The following is a 22,398-nucleotide window of genomic DNA, read 5'->3' on the forward strand; positions in this document are numbered from 1 at the left end:
TCTCCAAGATACCTGCTTTCGCTTCCTTCCTCGCCCTCTTTCCACGCCCCCTCCTCGTGCTAAAGGGGTACTTTTGGCCATGCTTTGGGACGTTCCGGGTTGTGAGTTCTGAGGCTGGTTCCCTTTGTTCTTGTCTGACAGACTGGAATCAGAATCCATAGTCCAATAGTCATTTGTCTTCCTTTTATGCATTCTTACTTGTCGATGACTTCCCCAGTCGAAGATGTTTTCATTATCGAAATCATGCTCATCTTTTATAAATATATCTTTTTTCTTTTCTTTCACTTCTGCTTGTATGGGTACCAAGCGTTTCTCTTATTTTTTTAATACATGCTCCGAATTGTTGTTCTGTCAGTCTGGTTCTCAGTTCAAGTCTGTTTTACAAAGTTCCTCCGTGACTGATGCATATTCTTTTTCATTCAACACCAACCTCATCAGATTTAAAGAGTGTTCTAAGTGGATTTGTTTCCATTCAGCCAAAAAAACAGGATCGTCCTTAAATTGTGAAGCATTTTTAAACACTCTTAGTCCTGTTGGGACACGGTTACTGGTGTTGTAGGAAAGTAAGGAGTTAACAGTCCAGAAAATCTGTACTTCCCGTTCCGCGAGGTTAAAAACCCTTTGTTCAAGGACCTTTGTGCTCAGAACCTGTAGCTCGTCCTTTAGGTCACATTGAGAAAAAAAAGCCCCTGCATCCTCTTTACCTGACTGTAGGGCCATGTCTTCAGCCCGACATGATAGCCCAGTCAGTGTAGATATAGGAGCAGGGAATATGAAAAGGCGACAGGCGTTTCGCGCTGTCCAGCGCTTTCTCTAGCCTCACCTGGCTCTTAATGTGGCTGGTAAGACGTCACTTCTCCTGTAACCCGGCAACCAAGACGCTATAGCTAATAGCGGAAGCACTGACCCTTTGAAATCCATTGAAATGTAACAGAATAAACCATGGATAAATAGTGAATGTACTTCAGACCCACAGGGGCTCATTTACTTACCCGGTCCATTCACGATCCCACTGTGCGTTTTCCGACGTTGATTCGGAGCTTGCCGGGATTTACTAAGGTTGTGCGCCCGATATCCACTAGGTGTCGCTGCTGCGCTTAAGTGAGTAAGTATGTGAGTGCTATTCTTGCGACACAAATTCTGTGGGTTTTCCGAATCTGTTGGGTTTTACGACAGCCACACCCCCCGATTTCTGTCGCGTGAAATCCGGCGCCAATGCACCACAATCCAATCGCGTGCGCCAAAATCCTGGGGCAATTTGGTGAAAATCGAAAATATTCAGAAAACCTGACGGAAATGCGCGATTCGGACCCTTAGTAAATGAGCCCCACAGTGTCCTGCCTCATGATTAAAGTTGCTCAAAATGAAAAAAGGCGTGTGAAAAATATTCCACTATATTTTGGCTCAAATTAAGGAAGGTTTTTACAATTTTGAATTCAGAAAATTAACTGAGATGCATTTGTAAGTAGTAATGTGTATTGCGAACTAGGGCTGTCACATCAATATTCTATGGAAAGTTTAAAACATTTTAATAATTCAAATTTCATATCACTTTAGAAAATTTCTGTGGTCCTCTCCCACGCAATGAACATGGACAACCCAAAGATGAATATATGGGCAAAGACAGCTTTCCTATTGGTTCAAAGATTAAATACGTTTGCCGACCTGGTTTTTCCCGTATTCCTGGAATCCCTGCAGAAGCAATATGCATGGCTGATGCTACATGGTCTTTACCAGAAATATTCTGTAAACGTAAGTGGCACTATTTCCAGTAGAGTTCTAGAAATGATTATGCAAATGTTAGAGATTTTTGAAGGCCCAAATATATATATAATTCATTCCTTGGCTGCAATATTAAAAAATCAGTTTGTAAACTTATATGCAATTTACCTGCATATTAATTAGTTACTTGCATTGCCCTGCCTCCGAGTTCTTGACTGACAAGTCTCAGTGTTACAGAACTGATGCTATGTGAAACATTGAGTTAGAGCTCTGTTACATCATTGCCCATTTGTTACGTGATCGCATGAAATCACAGCAGCCTCCAAGGAGGAGGGGGAGGAGTCCACAGAGCCATGCTGCCATGATACTACCATCTGGTGAGATATACGCATGGTGAAGTTTGCTAATGTTAGGAGACTAAAACCTAAGACCTGTGATGTTACCCTGGTCACATGATATGCTGAGAAGAAGCATGGGTCATGCTGATGTGAGGGGCCAGTTGAGCAGGGCACATTATAATGAATGGGTTAGACCGGAAAGACCCGTGGCTGTCATAACACAGGGAGCAACGATCTTCGGCAAGAAGGCGGCGCCCATGCACCACCATCTTTTTGAAGCCGCCAGCGGCAATCGACAAGGTAACACCCGCGATTATTGCTACCACTGATCGCAGGTGATACCGGTAAGTCTTGCTTCAAAACTCCTTGAACAACACATCTACCTGTAAATGTCCAACTACTGTACCTTTCTTCATCACTCTTTTTCTTTTCTTACAAGCTACCATGGATATTTCAACCCCATCAATCCACTGAGATTATCCTAACCAATGTCTCTAAAGAGCTGCTTTCCATGTGACACTACTCTGTTCTTCTCCTTATCCATCAGTCATAAAAATTGCATCAACCAATGGCATAAGTACAGTTCCTAGATCTCCTCATACCTCTCCAACTGCCCATTTGGTTTCAGTCACTCATGCACCACCTCTTTACCGGCAGCAGTGGTTAGCATTACAGCCTTGCAGTGCTGGGGTCCTAGGTTCAAATCCCATCCGGAACAACATCTGCAAAGAGTTTGTATGTTTTCTCCATGTCCTCCGGTTTCCACACACAGTCCAAAACATACTGGTAGGTTGATTAGATTGTGAGCCCCATGAGGACAGGGACTGTTTTTGCTAACTCTTTGCAGCACAGCGTAATCTGTGCACCTCATGCACCTCTCCTTGACGCCAGACCTGCCACTATTGCACAATTAATTAATTTAACCATAATTTATAAACACATCAACAACCTGTCCCCTCCACACATCTCTCGCCTAGTCACCTAATGCCATCCACTTGGTTATATCTAGTCCTCACAAGATCTTTTGTTGCACTCTTCTCACAACCATCTCAAAAACCTCTTCTGTGCATCCCTCATACTCTGGAACTCTTTACCAAAACATATACGACTGCCACCTATATTCCATACTGTTAAATGTCAAATGAAAACCAACTCATGTGAATTGGCAACAATACACAATACCTTACTACTTTACTTTACTCCCTATACCAATTTTTTTTATCTACCTTCTCACTTGGGTCATAGGCAAGGACCGTACGGCAGGGTCCTCTTTACACTTCTGCCAATTCAGTCTAGTTTTGCGTCTTTTGTGCTATGTATGGGAGAATGGAATTAATTGTACTCTATAAATAAATCATAATTATTTGTTATGTCTAGAGATCTTATTCGGTTTTATAGGAGCCATAAAAAAATGTCATAAAATCAAACATTGGAACATTTTGGGGATAAAATCTTATTGATGGTATGGTGAAGTAGGGTACAAACAGCTAATTAGTGTTTAAAAGTAGAGAAAACCTGAAGCCAAAATAAATGTTTCTGGAATTATTATAATCATACTTCAGTTAAATTCAAAAACATTTTTTTCAGGCAGAATACTTTTTCATTGCATTTTCTTCACACAGCTAGATCTTGTGGTAACCCAGGAGAAGCGGATAATGCTGAGATGCAGGCTGATGACTTTACCTTTGGCTCCAGAGTTACATATGTTTGTAATCTTGGGTGAGTTATACATTAGCAACAAGTTGGTAAACATTGCATTTAGCTTTGGTTGGGATCAGGGCTCTTTGGGATACTAAACATTCACACTTTCTTATGGATCAAATAGCCCTATATGAATAATATTAGGGGCTGTGCTAGATAAAAACATTTTACATCTACCTTGATCTTCATTGACCTCAGTAGTACACCCTTTCTTTACTGTGTATGCACTTGAAGCCAAGATGTACTTGGCTCTTGTAAAACACTGTGTAGGAGCCAGAATAGTTGTCCCACAGAAAGTTAGGGTTATTTGGGAAACTGAACCCAGGGCAGTTACTAGGTACTTTGTAATACAGGGCGAATTTCAAAAAATATAGGTATCCAGTACACTGCCCCCCAGTATATAGGTATCCAGCATACTGCACCACCCCCAATTATATAGCTAGCCAGTACAGTGCGATACTACAAAAATAATCTCAGTAATTCTGATCCAGTGCTCCCAACGACTCCTCTTCTCCCAGGGATTCTTCAGCAGTATCGAGGCAATTCTGTGTGCTCTGCCCACACGCACACTATAAAGTCATGAGGCGCCGCGTCCTAGTTTGCGCACGGCAGACCACACAGACGTGGCTCTGCCAGCTCTACTGCTGAAGGATCCCGGGTAGATGAAAAGCCGCTAGGAGCACTGTTCATGACTGAATTAGCAAGCGCAAGGTTTTCATGTGTGGTGAGCCGACGTCATGAGGGGTAGGGATGGACAGAGGAAGGATGTGGGAGGGGTTGTGTTGAATATAGATGAGCGGGATGCTGAGGTCACATTTTGAAATTCAGCTGCCCCTAGGACTTTCAGGAAGATGCTGGCATTGAGCCAGGTACAGTTTAAGAAGGTTTATTAAACGCTAAAAAACAAAACACTTAGGTATTATAAAAGCATATCTGTAATGCACTTAACAGTGTGTATGGGAACCTGTAACCCAGTGAAATATAGACCTCTGGTGACAGGTTCCCTTTAAATTCTGCCCTCCAAAAGCTTTAATTCTTTACACATATTTCTTTTTCCATTCTGGCACAGCATATAATTTATTAGGGTACAGTATTATTTATTCAGAGGATAAAGTGTATATTGTACTATACTGCAATGTAATTTTTGATATTTTCAAGGGGTACAGAATGGTTTTGTTTTGGGGTAGTATATTTGATATGTGCTGGGGCAAAGCAAAGCAAATTGTGCTGTTAGGAGTGCAGTGTTGAGATATGCTGCCTAGAGCTGAAGGTATAAGTTGAGACACTAAAAATGCACTTCTGGACACAAAGGAGAACACATTTCACCTGTGAGACAGTAGATTCCAGTTCTGATTTTGTCTTCTTACTGCATTCCCACCATTTATGCCCTAACATAACATTGCCACTGCTTACAAACCAAAATCTGTATACTGGCAGAGAAGGAAAGAAAAAGCTATTACTTTATTTTCTGTTTCACTAAAGTCCTCTTTTTGATGAGGAATATGTTTGTGTTTTCCCAAACTTTTGTTGAGAATTTGTAGAAGCAAGGAATCTTTGTGCTTTACTGTCAGGATTTTCTCTTAACCTTTTTCAATGCCAAATCTCGATGCCTTGAGTGGCATTTACTAGTTTAACCATGATTTAAATAATTATTATTCAAACTGATCAGTTGGATGTTTACCGCATTCAAAATTTTCACTGCTGTGATAACATAGAAGGGGAATAATGTTCATTAAAAGGGCATTCCCACAAAGACAAGATTTTTAAGGATAACAAAATAACACATGCCCTAATTCATATTACAGCATATAACAAAAATACAGCATTTCACAGATATAATTCCAACCTGTCTCTATCACTCCTAGCATTTACAATTTTGGTTTGTCACTGGATACAACAATACAATTTTCTAACTATGGTTGGATTCTTCTCATGAATAGCTTCTTTTGTCTGCACACTGTATCACTCTCTGCCCATCCCCCTGGCATTACAAGACCAGAGCACTTCCTACCAGCAAGCGGCAGTCTGCAGAGACTTACTCTACAAGCTGTAGACAGATATGGTCTTCATTGCAGAACTGACTGTGAGCTGAGCTGAGAGTGTCATTGTGTTTTATATCCATCTCATGGATCTCATCATGTCTTATCTCTTATCTGTCTCATCTCTCTTTTTCTATGTGTCAGATGCTAGCAGTAACTTTCAGAAGCTAAATATAAGTGTAGATAAGCCCATTGTCAATACACAGCGCAGATGGAATCATGAAGTGTCTGCTTGCAGAGTCCCCGCCCACACTCTGGAATTTTACTTTGCTGCATAAAAACAATGAATTGTGGGCTCATAAATTGGCATGACCTAGAAAATATGAATTGTATCACACAAAAAAAGCCAAATCTATTTTTGTTTATGATTTAACACCATATTTAACACAAAATTGCTTGCATATGTATTTATGTAGTGTCTGCACCAGTATTGTGTCACAGCTGCACTATGTGTGCCCCAACACAAAACTCTGCACCTAAAGGGGCATTCCAGTACATATTAGCACCATGCACCACATTAATGTCGTGCACCAGAAAAACACTTTGGCCGCCTCGGGGATGCGCCACGTTAATGGAAGACCATGCGATGGTCTTCAATAATTTGGTGCACTCTGCCCACTAGTAAGGCAAACTGCACGTAGTCATGTGGTGCAGTTTGCCTTACTATTAATAAATGTGGGCCAATTTGTCAAACTTAATAAAAGTTATTTTTATGTATATGTTGTCTATATCTCTATTGCTTTTGGATTTTAACTTGAGTAAATTTGTAACTTCTATTTCAGATATGTAATGACATCAAAAAGGAATTACAGAATTTGTCAGGCAGATGGGACATGGAGTAATGAACGTCCATATTGTGAAGGTAACCAGTGACTGCCATGTATATACTACAGTCAGCAGTTCTAAATCACGCTTGTTTGAAGCTGCAGAATGAAGTTTCTATGTTGCAAACTAGATATGCGAATGCATTATGTCATATGTGGTGATTTCAATCATGCAAGGAAGTGTGATTTTTTTTTTCCCCACTTTTTCCCGGTACGTAAGTTGTCCGACTCGGTTTAACAAAACATTAGATTTGTTTTTCCAGTGTAACGATGCATTTAAGTGCATCCCCCTGCAGCCATTAGGCATGTCTGATCATAACTGATGTCAATGTCTGATCATAAATCAAGGGCTGTTGAGGGTGATGGGAGAGGGCAAATGAATTCAGTTTTTTTTATAGATTTGATACAGTTAGTAGTTCTGAGGAGTGTGAAATGAGGTTTCCCAGTATAAAGGTATGAGGGTAACAGAAGGTGAGTTATGTAAATTGCTATCTGGTAAAGAGGTGAACAAATCGTGCGGTCCTGGCAAAATCTCTGCCATCTCTTCGAACATTGAGTCAGGGGCAGGGAACTGTTCTTTCGTGGCTTTTTAATGCAAGTTTGGAGCAACAAAAAGTTCTAAGCTTGTGGAAAACCTCAACGATTGTGCCTGTAGCTAAGAAGCACAACCCATCATTAGTAAATGACTGTCGATCAATTCCTTTGACTCCCTTAGTCATGAAAGTATTTGAACATCTGGTATCACAGTATCTTTCGGGACAGGTCAACTCCTTTATGGATCCTCTTCAGTTCGCATACAGGAAAGAATGGGGTAGGAGATGCATTAATCCATCTATTGCACCAAACACAAACATCATTGGAGACATTGAATTCTTGTGTACGCGTTACTTTTTTCGATCTGAGTACAGCTTTCAACACAATTAGACCAAATATCCTGTGTGTGAAACTAGTATAGATGGGTGTTCCTCCTCACACTGTGAACTGAATCTATGAGTATCTGGTTGTTCGACCACTGTGTGTCAAACTTGGAAGTACATTTTCGGATACATTATACTGTAGCACTTGGGTACTGCAGGGGACAGTCCTAGCACCATTCTTATTCTGTGTCTATACTGCCGACATAAGGCAAGACACCAGGGAATGTTATCTTCAAAAATTTAGTGACAATACTGTTGTGGTAGGCTGTATTCGTGACAACAATGAGTAAGATGGTTAGTCACAACACAAAGAACAATGTTAGGGAGGGGTCAGGGATAGCTTCCCCTCCAATTGGGGATTCAGCGTCTTGCACTATGATCCCCTGTTGTGGGACTACGTTTAAATCCGGTATCAGTTAGATAATATTACACTTATACACACAAAGACCAGATTTCAATTATTGAATATTAAAATTCATGATTTTTATTGAAATTACACAATATCACAACATTTTTTTTTTAATTGTTGGAAGACGGGGGGGGGGGGGGGGTTACAAGTGTGAACAGGGTCGAACAGTCTGTGCTGGAGAGACAATGTATAACAAATGTCCAGTACACGTGAACCGGTAAGTATAATGGGTTACAATATTCAAGTGTAGTTCAAGTTTATTGGTAAACAATGCAGATTGACATATTAACAAAAAAGTGCCATCACGGGGACACACCTGGGTGTTTAATGTTTTGCATAACCCAGTGTCTGTATTTATTGTATTGCACTTGCCCTTGGTTTAGTTAAAGTGCTTTTATATGTGCACCAAGTCCCTATAAGGCCAGTGTATCTATGCAACGTATGAATGGAATCTCTACATTATTACCTGCTGGTGGTGGTACACGTGGATTTGGATGGCTGACACCCCTGATGAGTAAGATGGTCTAGGGAAAATGGACTACTACTTAATATCAGGAAAACTAAAGAATTGGTTATTGATTTTAGGCAGAAGGACAGAGAGCCAGGGAGGCTCTCTGGCTCTCTGTCCATCTCCATTACCTTGTGCATTTGCTCCCATGAGGATGATCTAGTTGGGTAATGTATCAATAAGGTAGTTTTTTCACATCACTATATATACTTTTCTCATTACATGTTATTGTGCCATTATCCACCCTATTCTGCAATCCTTTGACATTACAGCATGTTACATTGGTGGGCAGATTGAACTAGGGAGGGTTGGGTCGCTCTTTGACCTGTGGGAGCTAGGTACATATACTTGCTGTACCTTTTTAGTGTTTTTATTGTATTGATGTCTTGTTATTCTTTATTGATAATTTAATAAAACATAAGGGGTCATTTACTAAGGGCCCGGTTAGCGTTTTCCCGACGTGTTACCCGAATATTTCCGATTTGCCCCGATTTCCCCTGAATTGCCCCGGGATTTTGGCGCACGCGATTGGATTGTGGCGCATCGGCGCTGGCATGCACGCAACGGAAATCGGGGGGGGCGTGGCCGAACAAAAACCCGACCGATTCGGAAAAACCACTGCATTTAAAACAAAAAATGTGTCGCGGAGCTTGCACTTACCTTCACTCAGCCCGGCTCGGTGTATTTCAGTGCGTTCCAGGGAACTTCAGTGCAGCAGCGCCACCTGGTGGACGTCGGAGGAACTGCCTTAATAAATCCCGTCCGGACCCGAATCCAGCACAGAGAACGCGCCGCTGGATCGCGAATGGACCGGGTAAGTAAATCTGCCCCATTGTGTTTGTATATTAGTCCAGCATATGCATCCATCTTTTCTGGTGGTAAATTACATATATTGCATAGAATGCATGGACAATCATTGATTCTGACAGTACCTGTCCCTTTTTGTGTATAATATATGATTTTAGGCAGAAATAAGGTGCAGTGTGCAAGGTGCATAGATGAGCTTGTAGTTGAGCAAGTTTCAGAGTATAAATATTTAGGGGTCTATGTTGACAGGAAAATGGATTGGCAATTTCACGTTAATCAACAGGTGAAGAGTATTTTTTGCGCTCATTAAGCTCCTTTAATATTTGCAACCGCTTACTGTATAGTTTCTATTGAACAGTGTTGGAAAACATGCCATTCTTTGTAGTTGCAGCATGGGGCACAGGTATCTCAGTTCGTGACAAGTTGAGACTTGGTAGTCAGATCAGGAAAGCTGGGTCTGTGGTAGAAATGTCACTATAGTCCTGGGAATCAGTGACATCATCTTAAAGGCAAAGTGTCAGCCTATGCATCTGCATAGGCTGGCACTGCTAATACCCTGCAATACATTAGTATTGCAGAGTATTATCAAGAACAAGCAATCAGATGATTGCTTGTTCATATCCCATAGTGGATCATGTAAAAAAATGTAAAAAAAAATGTTTTTCAATAAAAAATTACTTTATAAATCACTAAAAATGCCCATAAGCTCCAAAACATATAAAGAGACATATAACGCTCAAAAAAGTCTAAATCATAACACAAACCCCACATATATAGTATCCGCGTCCGTAACAATCCATAGAATAAAAATAAATAACTATTGAACCCATATGATAAACGCCGTAAAAAAAAAACCGTTAAAAACTCACCAAAAATTATGATTTTTACCTATTATATCCCACTAAAAATGCAATAAAAAGTGATCAACAAAACATATGTACTCCAGAATGATATTGTTGCAAAGAACAACATGTCCCGCAAAAAACAAGCTATCAACCAGCTCTGTAGCCAAAAACTTAACAATGTTATGCCACTTGGAAGACGGCGATGCAAAAATGACAGATTTTTCCCACATTAGGGTTTTATTTGGCAAATTTAGTAAAACATAAGAATCGTATTGACCCATAGAATAAAGATAACATGATTATTAGGCTATACGGTGAACACGAAAAAAAAAAAAAGTAAAAAATCCAGTACAGAATTGATGCTTTTCTACTCATGACCTCAAAAAAAGTTCCTTAATTTTCAACAATAGGTGATACCAACCCCAAAATGGTAACAATGGAAAAAAAATGCCGTCACATGGCCCAAATAACGGAAAAGCAAAAATTTTATAGCCTTCAAAAGGGGGCAACGAGAAAACTATAAAATCCTGGCAGCTGCAGGGTGCTCCTTCCCTTCTGCGCCTTGCTGTGCCCCCATAACACAAGTAATGTCCACATGTGGGGGGGTCGCTGCACTCAGGAGAAATTGCAGAACAAATTTTATGGTGAGTTTTCTCTTTTTATATTTTGGAAATGTGTAAATTTTAGGGCTAAATGAACGTATAACCGACAAAATTTGACCATTCTAAATTTCACCGCCGTTTTGATTCAATTACTATGAAGATCTCAAGGGGTTAACAATCTTTGTAAATGCTGTTTCTGATAGTTTGAGGGGTGCAGATTTGAAAATGGGTTGGTTATATAGGGGTTTTTTTATGCTAAATATGTAAAATTTGATTTCAAACAGTATTTATCCCCAAAATTAGTCAATTCTGAAAATACGGAAAATCGCTATTCGATTTGTAGGCCGCGTGAGGTCAAAATAAATTATCCAAACATTTCAAAAATTATGAAAATGTAAAGTAGACAAATGGGAAATGTTATTCTGCAAGTTATTTAGGTGGTAAATCGATCTGCCTGAAAACGCGGTGATTTTGAATTTCGAAAATTGCAAATTTTTCTAAAAATTCATCATTTTTTTCTTTTTTTTGTAAATAAACGCAAAACTTATCAGCCAAAATTTACAACTAAAATGAAGTACAACATGTGGGGAAAAAACAATCTCAGAATCGCTTTGATAAGTAACAGTGTTAAAAAGTTATAACCATATAAAGAGACGCAGGTCAAAATCTAAAAAATGGGACTGAGCCTTAAGCTGTAAAATGGCTGCGTCCTTAAGGGGTTAAAATAGCGCCGAGAGCAGCATCTCTTAAGTTGCCTGAGACTGCAGGCAGATTTGGTGGTTTTGGTCCTATTTGGTGAACTCTGTCCTGGAGTGATGGTCTGAGTGCCCACAGAAATGGCTCTGAGTGCCACCTCTGGCACCCATGCCATGTGTCCGCCACCCCTCTGGCACCCAGGCCATACGTCCGCCACCACTGCACTAGAGTATAACATAAGGTAACAGCATTTGTTTCAGAACATTTTTCAATGTGCTCTCAATTTAGAACCTGAACCTTTTGTGGTATTCTTACTGCAAGAAAAAGACCCAATCTACTTTTAAGGCCACTTTCACCCCTATAATATTTTACATCAATATTTGTAAGCCAAAACCAAAAGTGGGCTCAAAGCACTGAATAGATACAAATCTTTCCAATATACCTTTGGTTTTGGTTTATAACACTGACATAAAATACAGATGAAGTACTGACTATGTGAAAATGGCTTTAGACTAATAGTTAACCAAACATTTTTTTTTTATCCATGTTAGTGGTAATCTGCAAGCCACCAGATGCAATACCAGATGGTGATTATTATCCAGTAAAAGAATATTATTCCTATCTTGATTCGGTTAAATATACATGCACTGGAAAGATTAATCTAATTGGCGAACATACCATTTCCTGTACAGCGGAAGGAACATGGAGTGCTGAGCCCCCAAAGTGCAAAGGTCAGATACATTTTTACAATGTAATATAGATAATGTCTAACTTAGAACTGAATTGCAACCAACATATCATAATGTATTTTTATACAACTATTACCTTTCTCTTAATGAAGCATAGTTCTAAAATAAGGAAAACATACTAATGTGACGTCTCCACTTCCAGATGCTGCAGCTCTGGTTTGGCCGTTGCCACATCTGTAAAGGTTACTTCTGATTTCTCGGATTGACAGCAGCTATGACCCACCCTTTAAATAATATATCATGAGACAATGGCTTAACCTCTCTCTTTCTTTTTATTTAACCACATTGTGCAATGTTAGACCAAGTTTACATCTGCTGCAGGTATAGAGGAGCATATCAAAAAAGTTGTTCCATTCCCTTTTCTGATATGTATACAGAATGTTACTCTTTGCCATATTTCTAACTGCATAAATTCTGCAGGCTTCATCACTGTTTTTGCCATTATAACAAAAGGGCAAAATTAATTGTAAGCTACAAGTCTAAGCCTAGAGAGTGAGGCACATGAGGCGAACTGTGACTATATATCAATATTTTATTAAAGGACATCTACCACCAGATTACTGGTGGTAAAGTGTCCTAAATAGGCTGCTCAAAAGGAAGCGCTCCGGCAGACGGCGCCCAAGCATGTGAAAACCTTCAGACTGCAATTATTTCTATGCCTGGCAGGGCCTGGTATAGAGATAAGCGTTGCTCAGGACCCCGCCAGATACAGCAAGAGGCTGAGTGAGGCCTCTTGATGTATTGGGCTGCACCAGAGCAGCGGTGGGGCTATCATACGCTGGCGCTCATATGATAAATAACCCCCCAAAACCTCTATCCGGTGAATACTAAAATCATCAATGGTATGAGAACAATAGAAGAACCATGAATTGTACTGGAACCATCAAAGGATTAATTTAAAAAAAACCCCTCAAAATAATAAGTCCACTAAACTTGACTCATCTTATGTGAAAATCAGGTGAGACGAGTCATATTTGCCTGATTTTAGGGGAGATTTTTTTTTAACATGTGCGATTTCACCAAAAGTCAGGAATTCCAGAAAGAACATTTCATACCTTAGCTGAGGAGACTAGTAGTTAAGTGGTGTAAAATCAAGTGACAGTTTATAATAAGTGTTATGGATATTTACCGTAAGTAAGGAGACATTCCACTGTGCACTAGCATTTCATACTGATCCCTCAGTGTCTATTATTGCTTGTAAACTTGATTCATTTTTAACAACAATAACCTTGTTCTGCCCTCTTACTTTTGTCAGTATGCTGCCCCCTGTTTAGCTTATAGGAGAGAAAATTTAATTGCAATATTATACAGCTACATTCTGCTACAATTCCTTGTGTAAAAGAAGGCTGTCATCATGTGTCATCTAACAAGTAACTTGCTCTAAGTTATGATTAAACCCTGAACATACAGAATACTATCAATGAAATGGGTATCTTATTATCATCTATCTATCTATCATCATTCTATTCAAGAACCTGTCCATGTTTGAAGGCCACCAAGGAAAGATGGAACAATAAAAGAATCAATGCCATTGGCTTCTATTTTTTAAGTACTAATAATTTTAATGTACCTATAAAAGTACTAATACAATAGGATATACCAAAGTCTATGAATCAACAAGTAACCACTGGTTACTAAATAAATGTTGTAGTAGAAGAAATTTGTTTGCATTCCCTCTATAACAGTGGTTCTCAACCTTTCTAATGCTGTGACCCCACAATACAGTTCCTCATGCTGTGGTGACCCCAAACCATGCAACTTGCAGTAAAAACACAGTAAAATTGCGGCTCCGATGGCTTTAGGCGACCCCCGGTTTTGGTCGTTCGACCCCCACTGGGGTCCCGACCCACAGGTTGAGAACCACTGCTCTATAATATTATGTTACATAATTCCCGTGAAGATAGAATATCGGAATGGTAGATTGCTATACTCTTCTCTCTGTCTGTTGTTGATGGATACATTCAATGGTAGCTGTATGGAGTACACATATGAAAAACCTGTTATGCATAGTTCTGGGTGTCACTATTATGTTTCTCTATTCATTAACAGAGGTTCGGTGTCCATATCCATTTGTAGAAAATGCAGTAAAGGAGTCAGGATTTTCAGGCCCCTATGTAATGAATTCTGCTGTGAGATTTAAGTGCAAGACACAATATCAGATGTTTGGGTTTAATATTGTGAAATGTAACCAGGACAGTAAATGGGAACCTGAGCTGCCAAAGTGTGTTGGTAAGTGTCTGCTATAAGAGTATCCATGTAGTAGCTATTTGTTTATCAGATCTATCCTAAATGATTATTTTTGATTGCTAGAATATATTCATAGGTTAGTTTGTTACCTCACTTTCAGGTCTTTGCCTCTCTGTTCCTAAATTCATTTATGCTGAATTAGAGGAACCAACCACCAATACAAGTTTCCTTGAAGGCACAACATTAAAGTATAAATGTAAAGAAGGCTTTGACCCTATTCCTGGTGCAGTGAATACAGTTACATGTAAAGGATTGAAGTGGTCTGTTCCTGATGTTTTCTGTAAAGGTATGAATATCTTTATCACTCAATATAAACAGAGCTACAGATTCTTACACAAAATAAAGGGAATTCGTCATCATATTCATGTATATTATAGTAACAACCACCTCCTTCATCCGTACATTTAGTGGACAACTCTGGTATGAAGGTCAGTCATGGGACAGTTTAAAAGCACAGCAGATCTTTCAGTATGATATGCTGACCTAATATTTTTAAATCTTATTTATTTATTTAGAACATATTTACCGTATATACTCCAGTATAGGCCGACCCAAGTATAAGCCGAGACCCCTAATTTCACCACCAAAAACTGGGAAAAACTACTGACTCGAGTATAAGCCGAGGGTGGGAAATGCATTGGTCAAACCGAGCCAGTAGTATACAGCCTGCCAGCCCCCAGGAGTATACAGCCTGCCAGCCCCCAGGAGTATACAGCCTGCCAGCCCCGAGAAGAATACAGCCTGCCAGCCCCCATGTAGTATTTAGCAGCCCCTAGTAGTATACAGCCTGCCAGCCCCCATGTAGTATATAGCAAGCCCCTAGTAGTATACAGCCTGCCAGTCCCCAGAAGAATACAGCCTGCCAGCCCCCAGGAGAATACAGCCTGCCATCCCCCATGTAGTATTTAGCAGCCCCTAGTAGTATACAGCCTGCCAGCCCCCATGTAGTTTACAGCAAGCCCCTAGTAGTATACAGCAGCCCCCATGTAGTATACAGCAAGCCCCTAGTAGTATACAGCCAGCCTGCCCCATGTAGTATACAGCCTGCCAGCCCCCATGTAGTACACAGCAAGCCCCTAGTAGTATACAGCAAGCCCCTAGTAGTATACAGCAAGCCCCTAGTAGTATACAGCAAGCCCCTAGTAGTATACAGCAAGCCCCCATGTAGTATACAGCAGCCCCTAGTAGTATACAGCAAGCCCCTAGTAGTATACAGCAAGCCCCTAGTAGTATACAGCAAGCCCCTAGTAGTATACAGCAGCCCCATGTAGTATACAGCAAGCCCCTAGAAGTATACAACAGCCCCTAGTAGTATACAGCAAGCCCCTAGTAGTATACAGCCAGCCTGCCCCCATGTAGTATACAGCCTGCCAGCCCCCATGTAGTATACAGCAAGCCCCTCGTAGTATACAGCAAGCCCCTCGTAGTATACAGCAAGCCCCTCGTAGTATACAGCAAGCCCCTCGTAGTATACAGCAAGCCCCTCGTAGTATACAGCAGCCCCTAGTAGTATACAGGAAGCCCCTAGTAGTATACAGGAAGCCCCTAGTAGTATACAGCCTGCCAGCCCCCATGTAGTATACAGCAGCCCCTAGTAGTATACAGCAAGCCCCTAGTAGTATACAGCCTGCCAGCCCCCATGTAGTATACAGCCTGCCAGCCCCCATGTAGTATACAGCAGCCCCTAGTAGTATACAGCCAGCCTGCCCCCATGTAGTATACAGCCTGCCAGCCCCCATGTAGTATACAGCAGCCCCTAGTAGTATACAGCAAGCCCCTAGTAGTATACAGCCTGCCAGCCCCCATGTAGTATACAGCAGCCCCTAGTAGTATACAGCAGCCCCTAGTAGTATACAGCAAGCCCCTAGTAGTATACAGCAAGCCCCTAGTAGTATACAGCAAGCCCCTAGTAGTATCCAGCAAGCCCCTAGTAGTATCCAGCAAACCCCTAGTAGTATACAGCTAGCCCCTAGTAGTATACAGCCAGCCTGCCCCCATGTAGTATACAGCCTGCCAGCCCCCATGTAGTATACAGCAGCCCTTAGTAGTATACAGCAGCCCTTAGTAGTATACAGCAGCCCTTAGTAGTATACAGCAGCCCCTAGTAGTATACAGCCTGCCCCTAGTAGTATACAGCCTGCCCCCACTGCCCTTAAAAAAATAAACTTAAATACTCACCCTCCGATGTCGGCGCGGCTTACCGATGTCCCTGATGTCAGCCCGTCCCGTCTTCTTTCTTCTCCGCGGCTCCTCTTCTCTCTTCTTTCTTCCGGCATGGACGCGGCCATGTTTTCTTCTAGCAGGCACATACTATGACGCTGCTGACGTCATAGTATGCGCGGCCACGAAGAAAACATGGCCGCGTCCATGACAGAAGAAAGAAGAGAGAAGAGGAGCCGCGGAGAAGAAAGAAGACAGGATGCGCTGACATCAGGGACATCGGTAAGCCGCGCCGACATCGGAGGGTAAGTATTTAAGTTCATTTTTTTTAAGTGGGTAATTTTTTTTTTCTAATAGACTCGTGTATAAGCCGAGGGGACGTTTTTCAGCACAATTTTTGTGCTAAAAATCTCGGCTTTTACACGAGTATATACGGTATATTCATAGGTTGAAAGAGCCCACAAACCTTTCCTTTCTCATTACTATGAAGGTGTTTATATAATTGGATATAAGTTTAAGGCTCAGTGTTAAAAGTTGTACACATATGGCATAGCTCCTGGCACCGTGACTGTGGCAATATTTATTATCCATGACCAAAAATTATGCTAATTAACCCCTGAGAGGCTCTGGGGGGTGTTTCCAGAGTCTCTCAGTGATGTATTTTCACTCCCTGTTTAAATAAGCAGAGCATGTCTCCTCTCCCCCTGGATTTCCTGCTGCTGCTCAGGGGAGGGTAAGACTTGTTCTGCTCAGTGTAACAACCTGTGAATTTGCAGCAGAGGCACTAAGGTTCATTATCATAATCGTAAAAGTATATTTTAGAAGGAAAAAAGCTATGGATAACAAATATAAGAAGATTACCACAGTCACAGTGCCTGAATCTATGAGTAAGTGTCTCTGGTTTATCATGCTTGTTTTTGATGGTAGATTTCCTTGAAATAGTTTTATGACCACTGTATGTTTTCCGTATACAGCTACTTCTTCAAGTTAACTATTAGGTGAAACACTGATAGAGGGGGGGTTGGATCCTCCATTATAACCTTCTCCAATCCCTCAAAGAAGTAATTGTTATATTACCATTAATTATCATAGTAGGTTAGACTACTTGATAAAACTGGCATGTGAGGTGTTAATTTCTGCATGGGATTTACAAAATTTTGGCACATTTTTTCACAACTAATACCTATGTATCTCCACTGTCAGAAGGGGACTTTAGCAAGTAAAGTATACCAGCACCTATCACTACTTACCTGGCTACAAACACACTTCCTTAACGTTATCACACGATGCGCCGTCGTCTCTTGTTGTCGTTTTTTGTTTCTTCTCATTTTTTATATGGATCTTAATTTAACCCCTTATTGATGAGGCCTGAAAAGGCTTTAATGTCTGGGGCATTTTTAACAAATTTTGGTACGTAGCAGTTTAACCTCATTAACGCCATTGCCTTTTTTATTTTTGTGTTTCCATTTTTGCTCTCCACCCTCAAAAATCCATAAGTTTTTCCTTGTACATGGCTGTATAAGAGCTTGTTTTCTATGCAACAAATTGTCCTTCCTAGTAATGGTATTTAATCTTTCATTCAATAGAAAAGGAAAAAATCGCCCGCACCAGCTCGTTGTAGATTAAGAACAACTGAAGTTTATTAAATGCCATAACAGGGATAAAAAAAATATGATAGTGATATCACTTTAGCGAAAATAGGTGACGCGTCACCTAAGTGATATCACTATCATATTTTTATCCTTGTTATGGCATTAATAAATTTCACATATTTTTAATCTACATTGAGCTGGTGCAGACAATTTTTTCCTTTTTTATTGCAATCTGGAATGAGATGGCTGGCTACTCTGGGGGGCATCTCTGTGACTGCTGGCTACTCTGCATTTGCATCTCAGTGAGTATTTGGTAATCTGGGGGGGGAGTCCCTGTAATTTCTTGCTACACTGTGGGGCATCCCTTTGTCTGCTGTGATCCCTTTTACTACACAGAGGTAAATACTGTCTAGAAGGGAGAAGGGATACAGTAAGAAGTGTGTGTTTCTAGTGTGAAGGTGTATTGCTACTACTCCTATACTGTATAACACAGCACTATTACTGTAAATATGAATGTATATATGGACACAGCACAGTACTAATACTCTTGCTCTGTATATATGAACACAACATAGTACTGCTACTCCTACCATGTATATTTATGGGCACCAAACTACACTACTACTCCTTTGCTGTATACATGAACACAGTACAGTATTACTAATGCTATCCTGTATGTATGCACACCACATAGTACTACTTCTCCTATTCTGTATCCATATGGACAGACTACTGCACTACTACTCTTATCCTGTACATGGATACATCACAGTACTTCTACTCTTATCCTGTTTATATGGGGATAAAACAGTACTACTACTCCTATCCCGTATATATGGGCACAGATCAGCACTTCTACTCATATCATGTATATGTCACAGCAGAATTCTATTACTCATATCCGGTATATGTGGGAAAAGCATAGAACTACTACTACTGATTAGTACTACTACCCCTATCTTTTATATATGTGCACAGCTTAGTATAGCCAGGTATAATTTGAAGAGTTTCCTTTCATATCTGTCATCATGGACAGTACTGTAAGATCAGAGTGTAAAGAATATATTTTGCTGTGAACTTAAAGAGGAACCAGTCAAGTGGATATGGGACACTAAACCACCCACAGGTCTTCATAGACTGGTGGTCTAGAGTGCAAATCGCCCCAATATGTTCGTGACCGCATTGCAAAGAAAATAAATGTTTATACTTAACTCAGTCTGGAGCTTTCAGTGCTTCTGGGGAAGTACACCCTGGCTTCACAGCATGTACTATGAGGCCGGAGTGTTCAAGCTTTATTGAGAGAGGAGGCACCAATAGCTCCAGATGTGAGTCCTATGTGCCTCGTCTGATTATAAACGCCCCATAAGGACCTGCGGGTGGTTTAGTGTCTCAAATCCACCTGACAGTTTCTTTTTAACAAATCCAAGATGAAGTAAATAGATGTCCAAAGTAAAGAGATGTCTTCTGTAAGTCACTACATTAACCCCTACGGGGCTCAGCCTATTTTGGCCTTTAGGACGCGGTCCCATTTTCCAGATCTGCCCTGTGTCACTATAAGTGCTTATAGCTTTGGAATGCTATGAGATATCCAGGGGATTTTGAGACACATTGGGGGGGATTTACTAATTGTGGCGTAAGCACGTCAGTCGGCATCGGAGATCAGTCTTTGCAAAGCACAGCCCGATGTATTTAAGTGGGGCAAGGCTGTTAGTAATTAATGGGTAGACGGAACTGATCAGTCGGGTGCCATAAAAATGCCGACATCAATGAGATGTGCGCCTAAATCTTACATGGACTGCGCCTTAATTTTGCTATCTGACCAATTTTTTCCTGGTCTATCGTGCGCCAAAAGTTGCGACTAAAAATGCTGACAAAATACACATAAATGTGGAAGATAATGTGGAAATGGTAGGCCACGCTCACTTGCGGCAAAAAAAGACGGAGGTGTCGGGATAGTCGGAAACATCTGTTCTTTCTGGCGCAAACTGATTATAAATGATCCGCAACAGTTCTGCGTCAAAAAAACATTAAAATCCCAGCATTTTTTTGGCGCAGATGCAATAATACATGTGCCCCATTGTTCTTCAAACTAGTTTCAAAATTTGGATGATATCTTTTGTGTTTAGTTATGAAAAAAAGTTCTAAATTATCTACTTTTGATTCATAGCACCCAAATAAATTCATAACTTACATTTCCTAAAAGTCTGCTTTATGTTGGCATGGTTTTTTAAAATTCCACATAGTTTACTAGAATGTTATGAGGCTCAGAATTTAGGTGCCATTTTTCAACTTTTTGGGAAAATCACCAAAACCCATATTTAGATGGACGGTTAGAGGCCTAAATAATAGCTAGACTCGTAAATTACCCCATTATGGAAACTACACCCCTCAACATAAAAAGCACTTTTAAAGAGTTTGTTAACCCTTTAGGTGTTTTATAGGGGGTTAAAACAAAATGGAGGTGCGATCTACAAATTGTAATTTTTTTGACAATACATTAATTTTCGGTGGAAAATTAAACATTTGTAATGGATTAAATGAAAATCTCCACAAAGTTTGATACTGAGTACACTGATACCCCATATGTGGTGGTAACTGCTGTATGGGAGCACGGCTGGGCATAGAATTAAAGTAGGCGCCATCCAGAGCAGATTTGCATAGTCAAATTGTACAGACTATAATTTTTTTTTGTTTTTTTAATGTGGACCTATAGGGGCTTATTTTTTTTATCACCTTAGATACACTTTTTTGGTACGTAATTTTGATGAGATTTTATTAACTCTTTGTTGGTGAAGGAAATTAAAATCAGCAATTTTTAGGAAGATTTTTTTGTGTTTTTTTTTTTGGCTGTTTACCATACCATAAAAATAGGGGTCGCCACAATTATGAAAATGCCCCATTTATATAGATTTTTTATTTTTTTCCCATTTTTACTGAATAAAAAGTAATTTGGCGAAAATGTTGTTAATTTTAGCATCACCGTCTTTCATATGCAAAAATCACTTTTTAGAGCATTTTTTATAGGGTATTATTTAAAAATTATCCCTTTTTGGAGCTTTTTTTTTTTTTTTTACGGGGGTTCATTTTGCGGATTTAATAATGATATTTATTCATGAGTTTTATTATGCAGATTGTTATGGATGCAGCAATAACAAATATATGGGGGTTTTGTGTATTTTATTCAATTTTACTGAATAAAAACACAATTCTGAAAATGCCCCATTTATATAGATTTTTTATTTTTTTCCCATTTTTACTGAATAAAAAGTAATTTGGAGAAAATCTTGTTCATTTTAGCATCACCATCTTTTCATATGCATAACTTTTTTATTTTTTGGATTACAAATCTGGTTTGCGAGGAAGGTTGTTCTTTTTATTGGGCTTATTTTAGAGTGCTGAACATTTTTTTTAATCACTTTTTAGAGCTTTTTTTTTTAAAGTTATTAATTAAAAATTATCTTTTTTAGGAACAGTTTTTGTGGTTTTTTCCTCCGGCGTTTACCGTGCAGGTCCAGTAATTATTCTGTTATTATACAGATTGTTACGGACGCGGCAATATCAAATATTGACCGCGGCGTGTAAGAGGTTAACACTCGTGATCAGAGTCGGCTCCGATCGCGAGTGTTAGACAGAGTGTACTAGACAGCTGACAGCCGTTGCTTCTGGTGCCTGCTCCGTTCGTGAGCCGGTGCCAGAAGCAGGACGTTATAGTACGTCCCAGTGTGGGAAGTATCTACTCGCAGGGACGTACTATAACGTCCTGGTGCGCGTAGGGGTTAAGTCTTGTGATTATTTATAATGAGGGCTGAAGAGAACCAGTATCTACCACTATATGGTCACTGTACACTGTAGGTTGGGGGACCACTAGGGTAGGCTTGCCCCCCTAGCTACGCCTCTGCTGCCGGGTCTATAGAGCTGAAGTCAGCCCCACCACTGCTATTCACAGCATAACACTACTTCAGTGTTATGTAGTGAACAAAGGAGAAGCCTTCAGCTGCAATAAACTGTTCCTGCCTTCTCAAGAGACCCAAATCTGCTCGAAAGTCTACAAGAGGTTAAAAGGTTGCATTTTGTTTTCTGTTTCTGTTGGCTTTATCTTTCTTATCAAAAGGCAAAAATATAACAAATTGGGCTAATACCATTTCTCAGCAGTGGTACAGTATGATCAATTTATATTGTGTTTTAGTAAAGTATTTTTGTTGTAATATTCTAGATTTACTATTTTGCTATTTTACTCCCCCT

General features: G+C 40.1%; 1 protein-coding gene across 2 annotated transcripts in view; it reads left to right on the forward strand.

Moving 5' to 3' along the window:
• The window catches only part of LOC140118962 (C4b-binding protein alpha chain-like), a 124,966-nt gene that overhangs the window by 38,181 nt on the left and 64,387 nt on the right, over window positions 1-22,398 (forward strand). For both annotated transcript variants that reach the window (XM_072137459.1, XM_072137460.1), the window contains exons 6-11: window positions 1,558-1,752; window positions 3,683-3,779; window positions 6,583-6,662; window positions 11,960-12,139; window positions 14,207-14,386; window positions 14,505-14,690. In XM_072137459.1, the coding sequence (XP_071993560.1) occupies window positions 1,558-1,752; window positions 3,683-3,779; window positions 6,583-6,662; window positions 11,960-12,139; window positions 14,207-14,386; window positions 14,505-14,690 (918 nt within the window). The remainder of the gene's footprint in view (window positions 1-1,557; window positions 1,753-3,682; window positions 3,780-6,582; window positions 6,663-11,959; window positions 12,140-14,206; window positions 14,387-14,504; window positions 14,691-22,398) is intronic.

The sequence above is a fragment of the Engystomops pustulosus genome, chromosome 2 (assembly GCF_040894005.1).
Source record: "Engystomops pustulosus chromosome 2, aEngPut4.maternal, whole genome shotgun sequence".
Lineage (NCBI taxonomy): Eukaryota > Metazoa > Chordata > Amphibia > Anura > Leptodactylidae > Engystomops > Engystomops pustulosus.